The 23650-nt window shown below is 34.4% G+C and overlaps 3 protein-coding genes across 3 annotated transcripts; all 3 read left to right on the forward strand.

Annotated features, from left to right (window-relative positions):
• The first annotated feature begins 596 nt into the window (after window positions 1-596).
• On the forward strand, window positions 597-3741 carry LOC110709615 (exopolygalacturonase-like). Its single transcript, XM_021887824.1, has 4 exons — window positions 597-919; window positions 1883-2206; window positions 2588-3103; window positions 3424-3741. The coding sequence occupies exons 1-4, from the start codon at window positions 773-775 to the stop codon at window positions 3676-3678; spliced, it is 1242 nt and encodes a 413-aa protein (XP_021743516.1). The 5' UTR covers window positions 597-772; the 3' UTR covers window positions 3679-3741.
• A 2903-nt stretch (window positions 3742-6644) lies between these two features.
• LOC110709842 (exopolygalacturonase-like) lies at window positions 6645-8985 on the forward strand. Its single transcript, XM_021888103.1, has 4 exons — window positions 6645-6836; window positions 7123-7446; window positions 7814-8329; window positions 8557-8985. Exons 1-4 carry the CDS (start codon window positions 6690-6692, stop codon window positions 8809-8811), a joined length of 1242 nt encoding a protein of 413 aa, XP_021743795.1. The 5' UTR covers window positions 6645-6689; the 3' UTR covers window positions 8812-8985.
• Window positions 8986-14964: 5979 nt separating this feature from the next.
• On the forward strand, window positions 14965-17146 carry LOC110709816 (exopolygalacturonase-like). The gene is made up of 4 exons (XM_021888072.1): window positions 14965-15160; window positions 15283-15606; window positions 15975-16490; window positions 16718-17146. Exons 1-4 carry the CDS (start codon window positions 15014-15016, stop codon window positions 16970-16972), a joined length of 1242 nt encoding a protein of 413 aa, XP_021743764.1. The 5' UTR covers window positions 14965-15013; the 3' UTR covers window positions 16973-17146.
• The last annotated feature ends 6504 nt before the right edge of the window (window positions 17147-23650 follow it).

Below are 23650 nucleotides of genomic sequence, written 5' to 3' on the forward strand. Positions count from 1 at the left end.
CTATATATATACTTCGTATTTTTTAAGTACAAAAATCATCAAAAGTAGTCAAAGTAACATACGTGAATATGTATATTTTATGTTTACAAAGTTTGTGATACTTTATGTTTATTTCATCTGTCCATTTTAAAGAATTGAAGATTAAGAGAGCTGTGGTGAAAACTTTGAAAACAACTCTTCCATTATTGTGTTAGATTAAATTCATTTGTACCATTGTCTAGAAAAAATAACCACCTTGAAGCCTTAATTAGCTTGTAGGTACTACAGAAAATAAATTACTACCTCTGTTAATTTCTGGTTGTAACAAATGAATTTTTTTATATCTCACAAATAATTAATACCCCTTTATTACAACTAAAAATTAATGGATGTAGTGACATATATTTTCTAAAAGCAGATAAGTCGATTGATAATTCTAGCGTCTTACATTGTTTCTAGGAGTGACATATATTTTCTAAAAGCAGATATCGACTGTACAGTGATGCTATAAGTGTAGTTATAATATGTATTTTTAGCAACACTTATAATAGGTTTCTTAAAATGGTTAACCTCTTGTTCTACATCAAGTAAGTTATAATAAGTGATATATTTAGTAAATAACTCATGGCAGAGAACAAAAGAGATTAAGAAATTGCTTGGCCTAATTATATGTTTACCAGAAACTGTTTAGTATATATATTGTAGAATTAACAAAAAAAAAAACATAGAGCAATAATATTTCAACTACTAGTTTCATAAACTAATTATTCTAAGAGAAAAAAAAATTAAAAAAATGACTGCGAATTTAAATTACATTTTGCTTTTCCTTGCATTTAATTTGCTCGTGTTACAAATTAATGGTCGGGAAGCTGCTGCGGGTGATACCATTGTATTTGAAATAACCAAATATGGTGCAAAGCCTAAAGCCGATGTTACACAGGTAAAAGGAACACTATAGGATCGAGGGAGCCCCGATTGATCTATTAGATCAACAAATTTTGTCAATCTATATATGCTTAGTCACTGTTTAGTAATGCTTAGTCACTGCTTAGTCATCAAATTAGACCTTAATATTCCATTGAAGCTTCAACTAACCTTCCTTCCACTGACACCTCCCACTTCCTTCCACCGACACCACCAATTCCACCATGCAGACACCATCTGCATCACCTCCTCGTTCCGATCCACTGACACCATCTTCATCATTTCCACCTTTAAGCGAAACCATCATTTTTTACCGCCGACATCACGACGGCTTCGCCGCCAAATTAAACGAAATTCCAATGTTAAAAAGGTAAAATTAAGGGCATGGTTAAACCTAAAGGGACGAAAGGGTGCTATCCTATCCATTAATGCTACCCTTGAAGCTTCAATTTCTGTAGGAAAATTTCGAAAATCGTCATCCATTTATAAAATAGAATAAAAAGTTAAAAAAAGGATGTCGTACCGTGCTCACCACCGATGCCTTCTTGCTGGTGGTTGCCGACAATAGGGGTGTCATAGTGGTGGTGATTGTGGTCGCTACGTTAGGCATCAAGCTTGGTGTTTATGGTGGTAAGTTTGCCGTTCAACTGGAAAATGGCGATGGTGATTTGGCAATATTGCCTAATCATGCTTATGCTTTTACCAAATTGTCCAATACTAAGGAAAAACATACAACGCCCTTATGATTGACAATTTTTGTTGATCTAGTAGATCAACTTGTATTTCCTCCTATAAGATCAACGTCATGATTACAAAGAGTAGTTTCTATGTGATTGAGACCGGCGTGTACATTGATATATAGGGATGTGTTAGATGACCTAAAGACGAATTTTTATAGCTATTTGACAACTTGTAATATCAATTTGTGAATGTACAGTTGAAATAAATTGAACACTTTTTTTTGTTGATTACTTTTCAGGCATTTTTAGACGCATGGAGTGATGCATGTGAATCAAAAAAACGAAGCAAGGTACTAATTCCTAAAGGAGATTACTTGCTAGGTCCTATTAAACTGAAAGGTCCATGCCAAACACCAACTATAATAGAAATTCTAGGAAACTTCAAGGCCCCTTCAAGTTTGGCTTCGTTTAAGAAAGAAGATACATGGTTTAAGGTAGAGTATGTTGATAGTTTGACAATCACAGCTCCTAAAGGGGCAGGTGTATTTGATGGCCAAGGAAAAGAGGGTTGGAAACAGAATGGATGCATTAAGAGCTACGTCGGATGCTTCACCCTACCTTACGTAAGATCTTCGAATCCCTATAACTTTTTGAGAGGTCTTGGGTCAAAGAATGTCACAAGTTGTAATAACTTAATGTGACTCGTCATATACTTGTAAAAATTATCTATGTGATTGTTTGCATTAACCATTTTCGACATTGTCATCTGCTGGTTAATCTTGGGGTGACTTATTAATTATATCGTTGAGAGGTGGCTTGTTGTATGCCTAACCTCACATTGCAAAACATTGGTCATATATATACTCGAGACTTTGCTTAATGTTATCCCCGCTCCAAAAAAAAAAAAAAAAAAAAAAAAAAAAAAAAACTACGATTTTGTCGATTTCACATACCAAGTTTGTCTGCAAAATATGAAATTACTAATAGTATGATATGCATTGCAGAATTTTAGGTTCAATTTTGTGACGAATTCAAAGATTGTCGGCTTAACTTCAAAAGACAGCAAGCTATTTCACATAGCCCTCCTAGGGTGTAAGCACTTGGAGATGAGTGGCATAACTATAAAAGCCCCAGCAGATAGCCCTAACACAGATGGCATCCACATCGGGCGTTCAGAATTTGTTACCATAAGAGGATTCACCATTGGTACCGGAGATGACTGTGTGTCCTTCGGTGATGGTGCTAAGAACGTCCTGGTGGAACATGTCACCTGTGGACCTGGCCACGGCATTAGTGTTGGGAGTCTTGGCTTATATCCTAATGAGGATCCAGTGTCGAATATCACTGTAAGGCATTGTACCATTAAGAACACGGACAATGGTGTCCGTGTTAAAACATGGCACGACTCATATCCATCCACTGTTACCAAGCTGCATTTTGAAGATATCACTGTTGAAAATGTTAGAAACCCCGTCATTGTTGATCAAGAGTACTGCCCCCACGATCACTGCAAAGAAAAGGTAAGCCCAAAACACGAATGATAGATATATTTCCTATACTCCCCTTCGCTATTGATGAATACTTGCAACACTTTTATTTTCCATTCATTTTTAAATATTTGCAATACTTTTTCACGTGCAAAGATATGAGTAGTATTACTCCCTCTGTCCCTATTTGTTTGTACCATATAACTCATAAAACTCTCACAAAAAGTGGGTCCATGGTGAAAAAAAAGGGACTGATGAGGGAGTAGCAACCAAGGAAGTATGTTTTTTTTTTTTTTTTTTTTTTTTCCTTCTTTGGCCTTTTAACAATTTGATATATGAATTCATTTTCGCAGACATCATCCAAAGTTAAGATTTCCGACATTAAGTTTATGAACATAAAGGGAGCTTCAAGTGGAAAGGAGGCCGTGAAGTTGATTTGTAGCAGCGGATATCCGTGTGACAAGGTGGAGCTCGCAAACATAGACCTTAAATACACTGGCAGCGATGGTCCAGCGGTTTCGATGTGTAAATTCGTAAAGCCTACTCTTGTTGGAAAGCAGAATCCACCTGCTTGTGATGCTCCTGCTACCCCTGTTGTTGAATTGTAGTCTCTAGCTTTACCTTGTAGTATCTTTAATAAGCAGTCTAGCAATTTAGCATAGACTTCGAATGCTTTGTAAGATTTTACAAATATTCATCTATTGCTTGTGAAAAAAAGCAAGAGAAAATGTGAATTTGCCACAGAAATTCATGTTCCTCTTCTCGTTGAAATATTAGAAGAATGGTAGCCTTTGTATTAATAATGAAAGAGAATATATAATTACAAATTAATGGCTATTATTATGTTTGTGATATTCTAAGCTAAGAAAAAAGAATTTTATACTCTTTGTAAAGGATACTTTACAACAATGCATATGTAGATCGCTAATTTAAATCAAACTAGGATTATATTATGATCACAATATAATATATACTCCCTCTTTTTTCTTTTTTCTTTTTTCTTTTTTTTTTTTTTTTTTTTTTTCCTCTTCTGACTTTTCATTTTAGTATGTTCTTTCCATGGTTTAAATTGTTATAGTATGTGTCAAAAAAAAAAAAAAGGTTATAGTAAGATGAAAAAGATCGGATGATGTACAAATTAATATAAAGTCATCACACTTTTGATATTATCCTTGACATCCTTAACATACCCTCGCAAGATGGTTGTGAACTTGTAATAATTAATAAAGACTTTGTAAGGAAATTAGCAAAGTGTGACAACTGTTGGTTTAAGGGGCTAAATTGATTATACCTTTGATGCGTGTTCTCTTAACCAATCCAACCAATCACAATGTAAGGACGTCAAATGCTATCCCTTAGAGCACTTACAATGGTGGGCAAAATAAAATGCTCATGGACATTTTTGTGGGCATTTTGGTAGAAGTAGTCTTGCAATGGTGAGCAAAAGTGAAAATGCCCATGAGCATTTGTTATTTTTCCCATGAGATGAGCAAAATAAAGGATGAATAGTGCTCTGGTGGGCCCCATAATTTGCAATGGTTATATTTTTTGTAATGCAAATTCTGAAATAAATATTTATAAAAAAATAAAATAAAATTACCAACGATCATAAAATTTAATTTTCTATAAATAGACATGCATTTTGGTGTATTTTGGTACAATTTCAGAAATACCATAAATCCTCCATATTCTTTATTTTAACGATAAAAACGACACAAATAAAAAAAAATAAGTTACACAAATTTAGACTAGTTTTTATTTATTTGGAGTAATATTGTTAAAATATAAATGAAATTAATAAATAAAGAAGTGTTGTGTAGGAGAGAGAAAGTAATGGTGGGGTATTGAAAAAGTAAGAGAAAGAGAGTAGTGGGCAAGCATTTTTTTTGCTCACCATTGGGAGAGAAGTTGTGAAAAAAAAATTGCCCATGGGCAAAACAGATTTGTTGAGAGAGAAAGTGGGTAGAGAGATAGTGGGTGGGCATTTTTTTTGCTCACCATTGAGAGTGGTCTTAGCTCTATCGAAATCCATACGACAAAGACCGAATTCCCAGTGAGTTTGCTAGCTTAGAACTACTGTTCGAGAAGCATGATCCAATTTCCCTCTCGCTTTCATGGCTAAGCTAGGTGCTTATGTTTAGGGTTCTTACTTTAATTTGATACAAAATTGACTCATAATTATATTTCTCACTTATTTATAAAGTCATAATAAAGCCCTAACCCTTGGATTATTGATTATATAAACTCGTAAATCTAGTTTTAGGAAATTAAAATCAGCAATTTCCAAATAAACATTCCTATTACTCAACATAATTGAATTAACTAATTATCTAGATTTGAACCTTCAAATAAACTATTTATCAAGAGGAGTGCAACCTGATCGAAGGACATTATTGCAAATTTGCAACCCGTACCATTACCAATTTCAATTCTTTCGTTCCATAATACGGGTTTTGCAAAGCTAGATTAGACACACCTTAATAGGATTCACAGTTTCGAAGATTGTTTGAGAGCATGTCCTCTTAATTGACTAGTAAAGGATTGGGCTAGAACCGCGGTAGTTAATTAACATAAACTCTAGTATTCCTATTAATATCAATGTTTTTTTTTAATTGACTCGATTTGTGGAAACATGGAGGGTCCTTGGATATGATCTTCTATCACCAACAATAATCATAATTGAAGAGGATAATGTATTTCTTGGGTTCATCCCTCATTTGCATATAAAAAAGTGTGGGCTAGAACATCACAAGTCTCTCGATGATTTGGCACGAGAGACTTGTACTATTTGATTATGGTACTTTGATTGAGTACAGACTACGGAGTACCGAAAACAAACTAATTGATGGTGCCGATTGAGTATAGACTATAGAGTAACGATAACAACACCATACAAAAAAATCATCTTGGAGATACACTATCTCTGTTTTTTTTTTTTTTTTTTTTAAAGCATTGCTTCCACTTATCTCCTTTCACATTCAATGTTGATACACTATCTCTTTCTTAATCTATGTATATACTTTCATATTTAGTCAATTCAATTCAATATACAAAATTATGCTGATAACAAAGTAATTAATTATATAATTTATATTTAAAAAAACCGAGGGAGCACAGAGAAACAAATTATTGGAGTCAAGGTCTTGATATTATCTATCTTAGATATCCTAAACAACACCTTTATAAAATTATTTTGGAGGAAACAAGACAAATATGACAGTAATTGGAGGAAGTATTTTGCTATAATCAAGTGTAAACAAGCGTCATAAGTCTCTTTTCCTTGAATGTCTTCCACATTTTTGTCCGTTTGACCCTTTCGACACTCAAACTTCTATGGTTTATATTAGTGTTGGTATATTAATATATTATGTATTTTTAGCAACACTTATAATAGGTTTAATAAAATGGTTAACCTCTATTCTTCATAATGGAGCGAAACAAGAATTAGTGATATATTTAGTAAACAACTCATGGCAGCGAACAGAACAAATTTAAACAATTGAGTGTCTTAACCTATGTTTAACATAAACTGTTGACTATATATATCGCAGTTTTTACAAAGAAAATCATAGATCAAAATATTTTAACTAGTTTTATAGCCAATTCTTGTAAGAAAAAAATGGCTACTAAATTTAATTACACATTGTTTTTTCTTGCATTTTGTTTGCTCGTCTTACAAATAAATGGTCAGGAACCTGCTGAAGGTGATACCATTGTATTTGACATAACCAAAAATGGTGCAAAGCCTAATGCCGATGTTACACAGGTAAAGGAATACGTGAAAGATCGACGTTATAATCATTAAAGTAGCTTATACGTGATTAAGACATGCATGTGAAAAGATAGAGATGTTTAAGATGATGTAGTGATAGAATTTTATAACTAGTTCATCGGGGAGTATAGAGTGATTTTAATTGAGGCGATATTATTTTTAATCCAATAACATGAGATCATAGTCATCTTAAACAAGAATATCTTAAAATGTGATATAGATTTGTGAATGCATGTATATCTGAAATGAATTGAGTGTTTGTTTGTTGATTACTTTTCAGGCATTTTTAGACGCATGGAGTGACGCATGTGAATCAAAAAAACGAAGCAAGGTATTAATTCCTGAAGGAGATTACTTGCTAGGCCCTATTAAACTAAAAGGTCCATGCCAAACACCAACTACAATAGAAATTCTAGGGAACTTCAAGGCCCCTTCAAGTTTGGCTTCGTTTAAGAACGAAGATACATGGTTTAAGGTAGAAAATGTCGATAGTTTGACAATCACAGCTCCTAAAGGGGCAGGTGTATTTGATGGCCAAGGACAAGAAGGTTGGAAACAGAATGAGTGCGTTAAGAGCTACGTCAACTGCTTCACCCTTCCTTATGTAAGATCTTTAAATCCCTATTAATACTTTGAGAAGTCTTGGGTCATAAGAATGTCACACATTCTAAATGTGAGTCTGTCATTTATTCGTAATGAAATTTAATTTGATGCAACAGTTCACATTGATATATCTTTGTTACAGTCATTTGGTTAGTCCTAGGATGACTTGTTATATTGTTAAGGGATGATTTGCCGTTTGTCTCATCATACATTGTATAACATTGGTCACACCAAGATGGACTATTTGCTAAAAGTAACCCTAAAAAAGTCAACTGTCAACTCCTCTATAGATCAAGTCTCTACGATTTTTCATACCAAGAATGTTTACAAATGATACAATTCCTAATGACTTATGTTGTGCATTGCAGAACTTTAGGTTCAATTTCGTGACAAATTCAAAGGTTATCGGCTTAACTTCAAAAGACAGCAAGATATTTCACATAGCACTCCTAGGGTGTAAGCACCTGGAGATGACTGACATAACTATAACGGCCCCAGCAGACAGCCCTAACACAGATGGCATTCACATCGGGCGATCAGAATTTGTTACCATAAGAGGATTCACCATTGGTACCGGAGATGACTGTGTGTCCTTCGGTGATGGTGCTAAGAGCATCCTTGTAGAAAATGTCACCTGTGGACCTGGCCACGGTATTAGTGTTGGTAGTATTGGCAGATACCCTAATGAGGAGCCAGTCTCAAACATCACTGTAAGGCATTGTACCATCAAGGATACCGACAATGGTGTCCGTGTTAAAACTTGGCACAACTCTTACCCATCCACTGTTGATAACTTGCATTTTGAGGATATCACTGTTGAAAATGTTAGAAACCCTATCATTGTTGATCAAGAGTACTGCCCCTACGCTAACTGCATAGAAAAGGTAAATCTATAATTTATAATAGATTCACTTACATACTACATTCATTAATTATTATGTTTAACTTTGGAATTTTTTATATCTTACAAATAATACCAAAAGTTGGACATAATAATTAACAAAAGTAGTATATATACTTGTATTTGTTTCTCTGTACTTTGCAACAATGCGGTATCGTACTTTTCTTTCTTTCTGACCTCCTAACAATGTACATCATTTCATTTTCGTAGACACCATCAAAAGTTAAGCTTTCCGATATTAAGTTTACGAACGTGAAGGGAGCTTCAAGTGGCAAGGAAGCCGTGAAGTTGATTTGCAGCAGCGGATTTCCATGTGACAAGGTGGAGCTCGCAGACATAGACCTTAAGTACACTGGCAGCGATGGTCCAGCAGTTTCGATGTGTAAATTCGTAAAGCCTACTCTTGTTGGAAAGCAGAATCCACCTGCTTGTGATGCCCCTGCTACCCCTGTTGTTGAACTTTAAGGGCTGAGTCAACAAGGCTTTTTACCTTTTAAAGTTTTGTAGTCGATCTCCAGTTTTACCCTGTAGTAGTATCTTGTATTATCGGTCTAACACTTTAGCATGACTTTCGAATACTTTGTATAATTACAAGTATTTGTCTATTTCATGTGAATAAAAAGCAAGCAAAGTTATGAATGTTAGGTTTTCAGTGAATTCTAACTAGAAATGCACTTAAAACTTGTGTGGGACAAAACCTAAATAATGTGATTACAATAACAAAGTAAAGTAATTGCAACAAACACAACTAAGGTGTTACAATCAAGTATTAATAAGTTTAAGAAATTACAGAATTTCTAAACAAAACACTAATGTGAAGAATATGTAACTTGCCTCTACTCCAAGCCAATCATAGCACACATGAACATGAGAATTGCAATGCCCCTTGAGACTATGACCTTGATACACTGTCAAAGGCGTATGAATACTTTCCTAAAGAAGTTTATTTCCCCCACACGGTACTTGGGTTTAAACCGGAAATCTTCTTTGAGATACAATTGACAGCCACTTCGTTCTTAGTACTAGAATCGAAGTAAAGATGATAAATTCACACAATTTGGAATGATTGCAAGAGTTTTTCTAACAAAAGTTTGCAAAGTTTTTGATAGAAAATGTAGAGAATCCTTTTGGTGAGAAGATCAGAGTTTTTTCTATCTCTTAGAATCTACAAAAAACAAGCCTTTTATTAAAGACTATACGTCAGAATTTCGCAAAAAACTGACAGGCGCGGGCGCTCCACCAGGAGGCGCGGGCGCGCCAACATGTGGAGTGGGCGCGCCAACATGTGGAGCGGGCGCTCCTCCCAAAACATGTGAAATTTACAGGAAGGCAGAAGAGGTCGCGGTTTTAGCGCGACCAGCAGCGCGGGCGCGCCAACCAGGAGGAGCGGGCGCTCCTATATTAGGAGCGGGCGCTCCTCTCCTGTACTTCCAAATTCACCAAGGGAGGCAGAAGGGGGCGCGGTTTAGGCGCGACCCAAGCGCGGGCGCGCCAACTTTCTCCTTCCAAACCTTCAGATTCCAGTGAGGTCCGCGGTTTAGGCGCGACCTCAGCGCGGCCGCGCTTACCCAGCGCGGGCGCTCCTCATGGTTCGCGAGCACGCAACCATCAACACTCTAAATCTTCCAACAATGAATCTGCCGTGGATAATTCAATTCATGTTCCTCTTCTCATTGAAATATTTATTACAGATATTTGATTCTCATCCTAATTAGCAGGCCACGTCATTTAGCTAATTTGTTATAACAAACTCTTTGGTTGTTAGAAGTTGTTTTTGTAATAACTTCCTATATATAGATTTCTGTATTTTTGCTGACAGAATTAATGAGAATAATAATTCTTCCTCCTACTTTTCTTCTTCCCCAATCTTTTTCTCTCTTCATCTTCTTCCCTTTACCATTTCCGGAAAGTTCGACTGCCATTAATGGAAGCTCAAGCTTCTTCAAGCTGGAGCAACCTCTAAGCTGCTGACTTACTTTATCAAGATTAGATGAATGATAACCTTTGTGTTGATAATGAAAGAGCTTATATATTTTCCAAAGATCGAAAGACTAATTATGTGTGTGATATTCTGAGCTAGAAGAAAAAAAATAAAATATCCTTTGCAAAGTATACTTTACAAGAATACAGATGAAAATATTATGGTAAGAGGAGGTGTACCATGTGACCATGTGCATGGTACACCGCCCTCATATAACTCACCATCTTCCCCTTTTGATATAAATAAAAATATACTAATTGAAAACTTTTCCTCCTAATTTTCAAACCTTTCCATCCTTATAAATATGCAATCAATTTGATCCTTCTTTTATAAAACTTCCAGGATCAAAATTCTTCCCCAAATTTTAGAGAGAGATATATATTCTACTATATTTTTTAGAGAGAGAAAAAACAGAGCAATTACAAAATTGATTACAGAGATCGTTTCCGGGAGATTTTCAACAATTTTCATGTCTTATTAATCTGAATTTCGACATGATTCTGATGCAAGATTTGTCAATGAAATTACTAAAGAGAATGATGGCATTGATAATAACGATGATGGAGAAGAATCTGAAGTCTTCGTGAAGGGCGATGAAGGTAATGCTGCTGATTATTTGTGATTTTTTATATTTTGATTGTTTGATTTTATTTTTATTTTACATTCTATTTTGATAAATTATAATTAATTGAAGATTAATTTTCTATTTATTTGTGGTTTTTATATTTTAATTGTTTGATTTATGTCTATTGTTGACGATGAACTTCGTATTGATTTATTGTTATGATTGTTGTAATTTTTATTTGCACTGAAATTAATGTATATATTGTATGTACTATATGTTCTTTTGTTAACGTCGTATGTTCATTTAATTAAAACTAATGTTCTTTATTGTTTTATATTAATCTTATGATTTTTTACATATCATGTTCTTTCTATTTCAGATCATGTTCTTTTTATTTGATCGTATGTCCTTTTTGATATTGTGCTGAAGTATACTGATACAATTGCAGAGTTTGAACATTATTGGTCAAGGTATTATTATATTTCTATATCATGTTCTTTTTTATTTTTAATAAATTGATGTTCTTTTACGTTTTACATTATGTTCTTTTTTTAATGTACTAGTGTTCTCTTAATTTCTAAATTTGTTTCTTTTTAATGAATTGAATGTTTATATAATTTTGAACTAATGTTCTTTCTATAAATATGTAAAACTCTTTTTTTTTTTTTTTTTAATATTTCATTTATTTTAACAATTGTTTTAATTTATAATTTCTTTTTTTTTGTATGTTCTTTTTATTGACATTATGTACTTTTTCATTTTCATGCTGGACAAATTTCAATGCCAAGACAAAAAATGGATTATGAATCTGTATAATATTAGAGAGATGTGGTGCCCTGCGTATTCTAACGACTACTTTAGTGGAGGTATTTTGTCTTCTCAAAGGAGTGAAACAACAAACAAGTACGTTTCATGTAGGCTTCATATTACTCATGGTCTTTGTGATTTTTATCACTCTTTCATTGATGTTGTTGATGAGTGGAGGGGTAAAGAAGACATCATGACTATAATAGTATCACTGGTAATCGTCATTTAGTTTGGGCAGCTATTGGGTTATTGGAGCATGCAAGAAAGATTTACACTATTGCATTGTACCTAATGTTCTTTTATAAATTCTTGATGTTCATTTTAGTTACATCAATGTTCTTTTAATTACTTAATGTTCTTTTACTCTATGTCTGATGTTCTTTTAATTCCTATTTTGTTTTTAAGAAGCATTGACTGTACTTTTGGGGAATATTATTGCACATTCGACATGGTGGTTCAATAGAGTATTTCGAGCCTGATGATTATTTTGGAGTAAATGTCACCCCTTTTTAAATTTTTTCATTGAATTTAATTTTTCTAAACTTGGATTACTCTAAGTGTAATAGATTTTTTGGAATTTATATCATTACTTTGAATATTTGATAGCTTTTTTTTATTTATTTTTTTATTTCAATAACATAAATTTAATAACAAAACTAAATTACATCTATATATATGTTGAAAGGTCATATTATTCAAAATCTACATATCTTCCAAACTAATAAGTACATGTTTGTTCAAAATAAAAAGTACAAGTTACTTTTTCAAAATAAAACATTAGCATTGTCTAAAAATTGTTCAAAACTTGTAATCAAACCATACTTCAGCATTGTCATTCACTTCAAATCTGTTCTTGTTTACTGCACTTGTAAGGATTTCATTGCTATAATATATCCTTAGCTTCTTCAGAGTATCAAACTATAAAGCAAAAATGAAAATCACATCACCAAAAAGGAACATTAGATCTAATAAAAAGAACATTATACATATTTAAAAGAACATTTAACATATTTAAAAGAACATTATGCAAGTATAAAAGAACATATCTTACATTGTCAGCCTTTAACCCACATTCCCATTTCCAAATGTGAGGGATTATTTCTAGTGCTACATATGAGGATGTATGAACGTATAGATTTTTATGCTAAAGATAGTGAAGGATGTAAATAATAAATAATTAACGGACACGTTGAAATTGCCAATATCACAATTCAATAGTAAGCTAATTTTTCAAGTAGATAAACCAGTAGCAATAATCCAATAGAAGAACATCGTATTACATCAAAAAGAACATTATCAGAAACATTAACTTTAAATAAAAGAACATAATACAAATTTAAAAAAAAAGTCGTATTACATCAAAAAGAACATTATCATAAACAATTAATTAATCATTGAATCATTTCCTACTAAACGGATCTACCATTTTTAATTACATTAAAAACTTCAAAATTCCAAATTAACTCATAAACAGTAATAAAGACCCTACCAAACAGATTTACAATTTTTTTAGTACACTAACAACTTGAAATGCCAAATTAAATGAGAAAAGGATGTTTTGTACCCCACTTACTTTGTTTTTACCAAACTCTCTATGGATTTCAAGATATGAGGGTCCACAATTGGAGCAACATCTTCACCTTCTTCTTTCTTTTTGCTTTTTTTTTTCCTTTAATATTTTGAAAGCTACTTTCAATGGAATATCTTCCTCATTTACCACTTTTTGTGCACTAAATTAAAAAAAAAAATTAAAAAATAAATCAAACAAACATGCATAGAACTTCTTAACTTTCTGATTTATAATTATCTTTTAAAACACAATTAAAAGTACAAATTACAGAATTGAATGAGAAATTCGCACTTACGCATCGTTTTTGGCCTTCATAATTGCAAAAAAACTTGATTAATTTTTGAAGATGATTCAATTTTTGAGTAAAATAGGGTTTCTTTGAAAGGGGGAAGATGAACTACTTTTCACTTTTTTTGCAGAGTAAATTTTAGGAGAAAGAAAAAAAAAGTTTATTCAATTACTTCTAAAGTGGACCCTAAAATTTTCAAAAGCCCATTAACTGTCCATCCTCAATTAAATGCGCGCACTCTTAAAACGTATAAGATGTTCTTTTATAAACCATGTTCTTTTATTTATAGGGTGATGTTCTTCCGGGTGTACCATGAGCATGGTACACCCGGGTATACAAAACAATTATTGGAATACAGAAATTGCCAAATAAAATCAAGCTTGGATAATTTTCAAAGATTAAATGATCACAACACGATAATGGATATTTCCTCCATTTATGTAGTATATCCCTACATTCTACTATGCATTTGACGGGTTCTTTTTTTTATCTTCAAACTTTTAATTTTGGAGATTCTCACTTTTATCGTGTGATACCTCACTGCATGATCGATTATATACAGAGTACTAGTATATACTATACAATTATACCAGGCATGTATCCCTGAATAATTTCCTTTTTCAATCAAATTCTTGATATTATCTTTGATATCCTTATCATGTCCTAGTAAGATGGACGGTCTTTCGAAAGTCCGATTTTGTTGAGTAAAATATCATGTGGTGGTCATGTTAAAGGCTTTGTAAGGAATTGAAATTATTTAGCAAGCGTGACAAGTGATGGTGTGGGCGGCAGGGTCTGATTTGATTATACCTTTGATGCATGCTCTGTACTTCCTTGGAGATTGTTATATACACCCGGGTGTACGGTACACCCAAGGATATTTGTTTGTTCATTTGATGATAAAATGAGCAATAATCATAGCGTTGGGGGGAACAACTAGTAAAGAGTAAAAGAGACAAGTCAAGGTCTTGATATTATCTTTGATTTGATATCCTTAAAACCCTTAACAAAGTCATTCAACTCAACTCATTTTTACGAAAACAAGACAAAATATCACAGTAGCTAGAGCAAGTATTGTGCTTTAATTAAGTGTAAACAAACATCAGAAGTTTCTTCTCCTTCAACGCCTTTTGTCTGCTTGACCCCTTCCGCCCTTCGATACCCAAACTTCTATGGATGATATTAGTATAGTTAATATATTAATAGCTACACCTATAATAAATAGGTTTATTAAAATAAAATGGTTAACCTCTATTTTACATCAAATAAATTAGAATTAGTTACATATTTAGTAAATAACTCATGGCAGGGAACAAAGCAAATTTAAATTATTGATAGTTTAAATCTATTTTTACCATAAAACTATTAGTATATATATAACAGGTTTAACAAAAAAAATCATTGAGCAATATTATTTCAACTAGTTTCATAATTAAAAGCTGTGAGAAAAAAATTATGGCTACTAAATTACATTACACATTGCTTTTTCTTGCATTTTGTTTGGTCGTCTTACAAATTAATGGTCAGGAACCGGCTGAGGGTGATACCATTGTATTTGACATAACCAAAAACGGTGCAAAGCCTAATGCTGATGTTACACAGGTAAAGAATAGTTTTTACGTGATTGTTACTGTCTCATACAAAATTTTGTTAAAATATAATATCGATTTGTGAATGTATATGGTCGAAATAAATTGAACATTTGTTTGTTGAATAATTTTCAGGCATTTTTAGACGCATGGAGTGACGCATGTGAATCAAAAAAACGAAGCAAGGTATTAATTCCTGAAGGAGATTACTTGCTAGGCCCTATTAAACTAAAAGGTCCATGCCAAACACCAACTACAATAGAAATTCTAGGGAACTTCAAGGCCCCTTCAAGTTTGGCTTCGTTTAAGAACGAAGATACATGGTTTAAGGTAGAAAATGTCGATAGTTTGACAATCACAGCTCCTAAAGGGGCAGGTGTATTTGATGGCCAAGGACAAGAAGGTTGGAAACAAAATGAGTGCGTTAAGAGCTACGTCAACTGCTTCACCCTTCCTTATGTAAGATCTTTAAATCCCTATTAATATTTTGAGAAGTCTTGGGTCATAAGAATGTCACACATTCTAAATGTGAGTCTGTCATTTATTCGTAATGAAATTTAATTTGATGCAACAGTTCACATTGATATATCTTTGTTACAGTCATTTGGTTAGTCCTAGGATGACTTGTTATATTGTTAAGGGATGATTTGTCGTTTGTCTCATCATACATTGTATAACATTGGTCACACCAAGATGGACTATTTGCTAAAAGTAACCCTAAAAAAAGTCAACTGTCAACTCCTCAATAGATCAAGTCTCTACGATTTTTCATACCAAGAATGTTTACAAATGATACAATTCCTAATGACTTATGTTGTGCATTGCAGAACTTTAGGTTCAATTTCGTGACAAATTCAAAGGTTATCGGCTTAACTTCAAAAGACAGCAAGATATTTCACATAGCACTCCTAGGGTGTAAGCACCTGGAGATGACTGACATAACTATAACGGCCCCAGCAGACAGCCCTAACACAGATGGCATTCACATCGGGCGATCAGAATTTGTTACCATAAGAGGATTCACCATTGGTACCGGAGATGACTGTGTGTCCTTCGGTGATGGTGCTAAGAGCATCCTTGTAGAAAATGTCACCTGTGGACCTGGCCACGGTATTAGTGTTGGTAGTATTGGCAGATACCCTAATGAGGAGCCAGTCTCAAACATCACTGTAAGGCATTGTACCATCAAGGATACCGACAATGGTGTCCGTGTTAAAACTTGGCACAACTCTTACCCATCCACTGTTGATAACTTGCATTTTGAGGATATCACTGTTGAAAATGTTAGAAACCCTATCATTGTTGATCAAGAGTACTGCCCATACGCTAACTGCATAGAAAAGGTAAATCTATAATTTATAATAGATTCACTTACATACTACATTCATTAATTATTATGTTTAACTTTGGAATTTTTTATATCTTACAAATAATACCAAAAGTTGGACATAATAATTAACAAAAGTAGTATATATACTTGTATTTGTTTCTCTGTACTTTGCAACAATGCGGTATCGTACTTTTCTTTCTTTCTGACCTCCTAACAATGTACATCATTTCATTTTCGTAGACACCATCAAAAGTTAAGCTTTCCGATATTAAGTTTACGAACGTGAAGGGAGCTTCAAGTGGCAAGGAAGCCGTGAAGTTGATTTGTAGCAGCGGATTTCCATGTGACAAGGTGGAGCTCGCAGACATAGACCTTAAGTACACTGGCAGCGATGGTCCAGCAGTTTCGATGTGTAAATTCGTAAAGCCTACTCTTGTTGGAAAGCAGAATCCACCTGCTTGTGATGCCCCTGCTACCCCTGTTGTTGAACTTTAAGGGCTGAGTCAACAAGGCTTTTTACCTTTTAAAGTTTTGTAGTCGATCTCCAGTTTTACCCTGTAGTAGTATCTTGTATTATCGGTCTAACACTTTAGCATGACTTTCGAATACTTTGTATAATTACAAGTATTTGTCTATTTCATGTGAATAAAAAGCAAGCAAAGTTATGAATGTTAGGTTTTCAGTGAATTCTAACTAGAAATGCACTTAAAACTTGTGTGGGACAAAACCTAAATAATGTGATTACAATAACAAAGTAAAGTAATTGCAACAAACACAACTAAGGTGTTACAATCAAGTATTAATAAGTTTAAGAAATTACAGAATTTCTAAACAAAACACTAATGTGAAGAATATGTAACTTGCCTCTACTCCAAGCCAATCATAGCACACATGAACATGAGAATTGCAATGCCCCTTGAGACTATGACCTTGATACACTGTCAAAGGCGTATGAATACTTTCCTAAAGAAGTTTATTTCCCCCACACGGTACTTGGGTTTAAACCGGAAATCTTCTTTGAGATACAATTGACAGCCACTTCGTTCTTAGTACTAGAATCGAAGTAAAGATGATAAATTCACACAATTTGGAATGATTGCAAGAGTTTTTCTAACAAAAGTTTGCAAAGTTTTTGATAGAAAATGTAGAGAATCCTTTTGGTGAGAAGATCAGAGTTTTTTCTATCTCTTAGAATCTACAAAAAACAAGCCTTTTATTAAAGACTATACGTCAGAATTTCGCAAAAAACTGACAGGCGCGGGCGCTCCACCAGGAGGCGCGGGCGCGCCAACATGTGGAGCGGGCGCTCCTCCCAAAACATGTGAAATTTACAGGAAGGCAGAAGAGGTCGCGGTTTTAGCGCGACCAGCAGCGCGGGCGCGCCAACCAGGAGGAGCGGGCGCTCCTATATTAGGAGCGGGCGCTCCTCTCCTGTACTTCCAAATTCACCAAGGGAGGCATAAGGGGGCGCGGTTTAGGCGCGACCCAAGCGCGGGCGCGCCACTTGGACGCGCGGGCGCGCCAAATGACGCGCGGGCGCGCCAACTTTCTCCTTCCAAACCTTCAGATTCCAGTGAGGTCCGCGGTTTAGGCGCAACCTCAGCGCGGCCGCGCTTACCCAGCGCGGGCGCTCCTCATGGTTCGCGAGCACGCAACCATCAACACTCTAAATCTTCCAACAATGAATCTGTCGCGGATAATTCAATTCATGTTCCTCTTCTCATTGAAATATTTATTACAGATATTTGATTCTCATCCTAATTAGCAGGTCACGTCATTTAGCTAATTTGTTATAACAAACTCTTTGGTTGTTAGAAGTTGTTTTTGTAATAACTTCCTATATATAGATTTCTGTATTTTTGCTGACAGAATTAATGAGAATAATAATTCTTCCTCCTACTTTTCTTCTTCCCCAATCTTTTTCTCTCTTCATCTTCTTCCCTTTACCATTTCTGGAAAGTTCGACTGCCATTAATGGAAGCTCAAGCTTCTTCAAGCTAGAGCAACCTCTAAGCTGCTGACTTACTTTATCAAGATTAGATGAATGATAACATTTGTGTTGATAATGAAAGAGCTTATATATTTTCCAAAGATCGAAAGACTAATTATGTGTGTGATATTCTGAGCTAGAAGAAAAAAAAATAATATATCCTTTGCAAAGTATACTTTACAAGAATACAGATGAAAATATTATGGTAGGAGGAGGTGTACCATGTGACCATGTGCATGGTACACCGCCCTCATATAACTCACCATCTTCCCCTTTTGATATAAATAAAAATATACTAATTGAAAATGTTTCCTCCTAATTTTCAAACCTTTCCATCCTTATAAATATGCAATCAATTTGATCCTTCTTTTATAAAACTTCCAGGATCAAAATTCTTCCCCAAATTTTAGAGAGAGATATATATATTCTACTCAATTTTTTAGAGAGAGAGAGAAAAAACAGAGTGTAACACCCCAAATCTCCCTCTACGTAGATTGTAGAAAAATACGTATAAATACCGTAGAGATAGACTTGGGCGTATTACCTCCGCGTTTAACGCAAGGCTTATACAAAAATACTTTGCAGCGGAAAACTTTATTCTTTATTAAATAACCATAATAAAAATTCGTTCATAATTCAAGACAAAAAAACGACCCGAACTTTTCCTAGCTAGGTGAAATTCCCGTGGACTCCCGTATGCATCAATCAATTTCCACCTGAAAATTCACCTGTTTACCATAAATGATAAACAGGGCAAAGCCAAAATAAAAGCACGTATTAGCAAGTATGCTAAGTAATTCATGTGTAAGATAAGTAAAACATAATTTAAATCATTTACGTTTAATTAATAAAGAAGTACCAATGCCGTATTCAAATAGAACTTTTTCAATCCAATTCTTTTAATTCAAGAAAACTCAATCGATTCATACCAAACCAATTCCTCACTAAGTGTGCACACCCCCAAGTGGTTTACTTTATAATCAAAGGCCAAATTTGAGGAAAGACTAGGTCATGCAAAGTCCATAGTCTTCTCTAAACCATTCCCTAAGTGGGATTCAACATATCGATTGATTTATTTAAAAACTCGTCTTTAAAAATCCATCACACTTGCATAACAACAATCTTGCAAATCATTTCCAATAATTTCCAATCACAATTTAAGGCTCTTTTGATTTAAATCCAAATCATTTAATTCAATCCGACATAATTTTTTTTTATAATTTAATACGGAACATAAAATTCATACGAAACATAAAACATGATTTCATACGGAATAAAATATGATTTGATACGGAACATATACGGAACATAAATTATAGTTTCACAATTAAAATTCCATATGGAATAAATTATAATTTCAAACGATCATAAAAATGTAGTTTCACAATCAACTTTCGAAGGTATCAAACCGCATAACGTACCTTGATCAATCACGAGCGATTTCACAACTACTTCTCTAAATCACGAACACCCTACACATAATTATAACCTTAATTAGTATAAGGCTATCAAATAAACGCAACAACTTAATTAAACTACCCTATTTGTGCATGAATTAATTATCATTAGATAAAATAATTTTCTGTTTATAATGTAAAGAATTTTCTGTTTTTATAAAATTAATTTGTGTAAGAATAATATTTAGGAAAATGATTAGTAATATAAATAAGATTAAGAGGAAGGAAGGATTAAAGGATGGTGGAGGAACCAATGCAAGGGAGGAGCAAGGGTGGCTGTGGCCGGCTGGAGTGGCGGCTGGTGGCTGCTGGCGGCAGCAGGTGGTCGCCGGTGAGGGTGGTCGCCGGTGGCCGGAAAAATGGAAGGAGGGAGAGGAGGAAAACCGTGAGAAAGAAGGGGAAAGAAGAAGAGAATTCTTGAGGTTTTTGGTGTGATTTTTGGGGTGTATGAAAGGGGTATTTATAGGTGTTTAGGGGATGGGTTTATGGCATCTTAGGGTTTATAAATTTATGGAAGTTTTTATCATGAAATTCCATTGGTAATTTTTAAGCTTGGAGTGCAAGGATCAAATATTCTTAAGTTTAAGAATGGAAGTAAAGGAATTTAAGAGATTTTATTTTTAATAAAATAATTTAAAATCTTTGTAGAAAAACCATGGCTGGCCGAAAATATTGATCAAAATATCACTCAATATTTTCGGACCTATCATGTTAGTTTAGGGGTTTTATAAAATAATTTATTTGTCAAAAATTAATAAGTTTATAGGTATTTGAAAGAATAAAATCAATTTTTCTTGCTAGATTATTAGGGTGGCCGAATTTGGACTATATTAAGGTATAAAAATCAGATTTTTATTATATAAAGTTTAAAATATTAATTGATAAATTTTGGAAATCATTTTATTTCATAAAAATAATTAATTTAGCAAATAATTAATAAAAATCAGATTTTTAATGTATAAAAATCCGAAAATATGCTTCCTTAGTTTAGGAATTAATTTTGTTTTATGAAAATACTTTTACTTAGAGTGAAATCAGATTTTTAATTGTAAAAATCCGAAAATGATATTTATTTAGTTTTAGGAAATTAATTTCATTTCATGAAAATAATTAGTTTAGCAAGATATTAAGTAAAATTGGATTTTATTGGGAAAATCAGAAAATATATTTACAAAAATCAGATTTTTTAAATTCGAAAATGCCTCTTATTTAAAAAATTAATATAGTTTTGTTTTACTATTTATTTAATCAAAATACTATTTATAAAATTTTTAGTTTATCCATTTAATTAAAATAAATGATTTAGGCGCCAAAATTCAAATATCATTTTGGCTCCAAAACTGAAATACTCTTTAGTTAGAAAATACGTCGAAAATACGAGACTAAATACTCTTTAATTTATAAAATGCCTTTCAAAAATACAGGGTATTACAGTCTACCCCCCTTAAAAGAAGTTTCGACCCGAAACTATGCAGAGTGATGAAGAAAGTAAAAGAATTTCTTCTTTGAAGATAGCTTTTAGTTAATTAATTTCATGCACATGCTAAACATTCTAATTAGACATAGCCTATTGCTAACTTAGAGGGTTGGGAAAAGATGCGCGCGAAACTCTATCGCATTCTACCCCCCTTAAAAGAGTTACGCCCCCGTAACTCGACTACTAACCTCCAGAAACAGATCTGGGTAGCGTTTCCGCATTTCGGCTTCAGCTTCCCATGTTGCTTCCTCAACCCTGTGATTGGTCCATAACACTTTCACAACTCTCACATCTTTGTTTCTTGTGCTCCTGACTTTAGTATCCAAGATTTTGGCAGGTCTTTCTTCATAAGTCAGATTTTCGTCCATTTCTATGTTCTCGGGTTGTAGTACATGAGTCGCATCAGGTACATACTTCCGGAGTTGGCTCACATGAAATACGTTATGAACCTTTTCTAGCTCACTGGGTAAGTTCAACTTGTATGCCACCTTTCCAATCCGTTGGGTAACTTCGTATGGTCTGATGTACTTTGGACTCAATTTTCCTCTTTTTCCAAATCTCATAACCCCTTTCATAGGTGACACTTTCAACAACACTTTCTCTCCCACTTGATATTCTTCTTCTCTTCTCTTTGAATCAGCATAGCTTCTTTGCCTATCTTGGGCTGCTTTCATCTTCTCCTGTATCAATTTGACTTGTTTAACCATGTCTTCAATCATATCTGGTCCGAGTACCATCGTTTCACTGATATCACTCCAACAGACTGGGCTTCTACATTTCCTCCCGTATAGGGCTTCAAATGGTGCCATCCCAATACTTGCATGGTAACTGTTGTTGTAGGAGAACTCAATCAAATCCAGGTGGTCTTCCCACGACCCTTGATACTCCATTACACATGCCCTTAACATATCTTCCAATGTTTGGATGGTCCTCTCGGTCTGTCCGTCAGTGGCAGGGTGGAAAGCCGTGCTCATTAGTAGTTTCGTCCCCATTGCTTTTTGCACACTTTTCCAAAAGTTGGATAGAAATCTCGAATCCCTGTCTGAAACAATGTCACTTGGCACCCCATGGTACTTGACTACATACTTAACATAGGCTTTTCCCAATTGCTCCATGGACCAAGTATTTTTCATGGGTATAAAGACCGCTGTCTTCGTTAATCGATCCACAATTACCCAAATGGTGTCATTTCCTGCCCGAGTTTTGGGTAATGCCCCAACAAAATCCATAGAGATGGAATCCCACTTCCAACTGGGCACTTCTAATGATTGGACCTTCCCTTGTGGTCTGCGATGTTCAATCTTTACTTTCTGACATGTCAGACATTTAGCCACAAATTCTGCAACCTCTCTTTTCATATTGGGCCACCAAAACATTTTCTTCATGTCCTTATACAATTTGTCCCCTCCGGGATGCATTGAATAAGGAGAACTATGAGCTTCTTCCATCAACCTTTGCTTGATGTCTCCACGGTGCTGTGGGACGCACCATCTTCCCTTAAAACGAAGTCCACCTTCTTCATCAATGGTGAAATCCGATACCTGCCCTTCACTCAGTTTCTCTTTTATATTTTTCAACTTTTCATCCTCCGACTGACTGTTCTTAATTTCCTCGAAAATCGACGTTCGAATAGTCAAAGCGTTCAACATTCGACTGACTTCTCCTTGCTCTACCACCTCCAAACTCATCTTTTGGAACTTGATACACAGTTGGTCCGGCAATATCATCGTATATATCGAGTGTCTTGACTTCCTACTTAAAGCGTCGGCCACTACATTAGCCTTACCCTCATGGTACTGAATTAGCAGTTCATAATCCTTGATGAATTCTAACCACCTTCTCTGTCTATTGTTCAAATCCTTTTGGGTGAAGATATATTTTAGGCTCTTGTGATCGGTGAAAATTTTACAAGTCACTCCATACAAGTAATGCCTCCAAATCTTCAAAGCAAACACTATGGCAGCAAGTTCCAAGTCATGCGTTGGGTAATTCTGCTCATATGTCTTCAGCTGTCTTGAGGCATAAGCAATAACTCTTCTAGCTTGCATCAAAACACATCCTAACCCAAACTTCGACGCATCGCTGTACACTTCATACTCCTTGCTTTCATCAGGTAATGCTAACACAGGGGCTGTTGTCAATTTTTCTTTTAGGGTTTGAAATGCCTCTTCACACTCAGGAGACCAAATGAACTTACATTCCTTTTTCATCAAGTTGGTCATCGGTCTTGCTATCTTCGAAAAGTCCTT

This window comes from Chenopodium quinoa, unplaced genomic scaffold (genome assembly GCF_001683475.1).
Source record: "Chenopodium quinoa cultivar QQ74 unplaced genomic scaffold, ASM168347v1, whole genome shotgun sequence".
NCBI classification, from domain to species: Eukaryota; Viridiplantae; Streptophyta; class Magnoliopsida; order Caryophyllales; family Amaranthaceae; genus Chenopodium; species Chenopodium quinoa.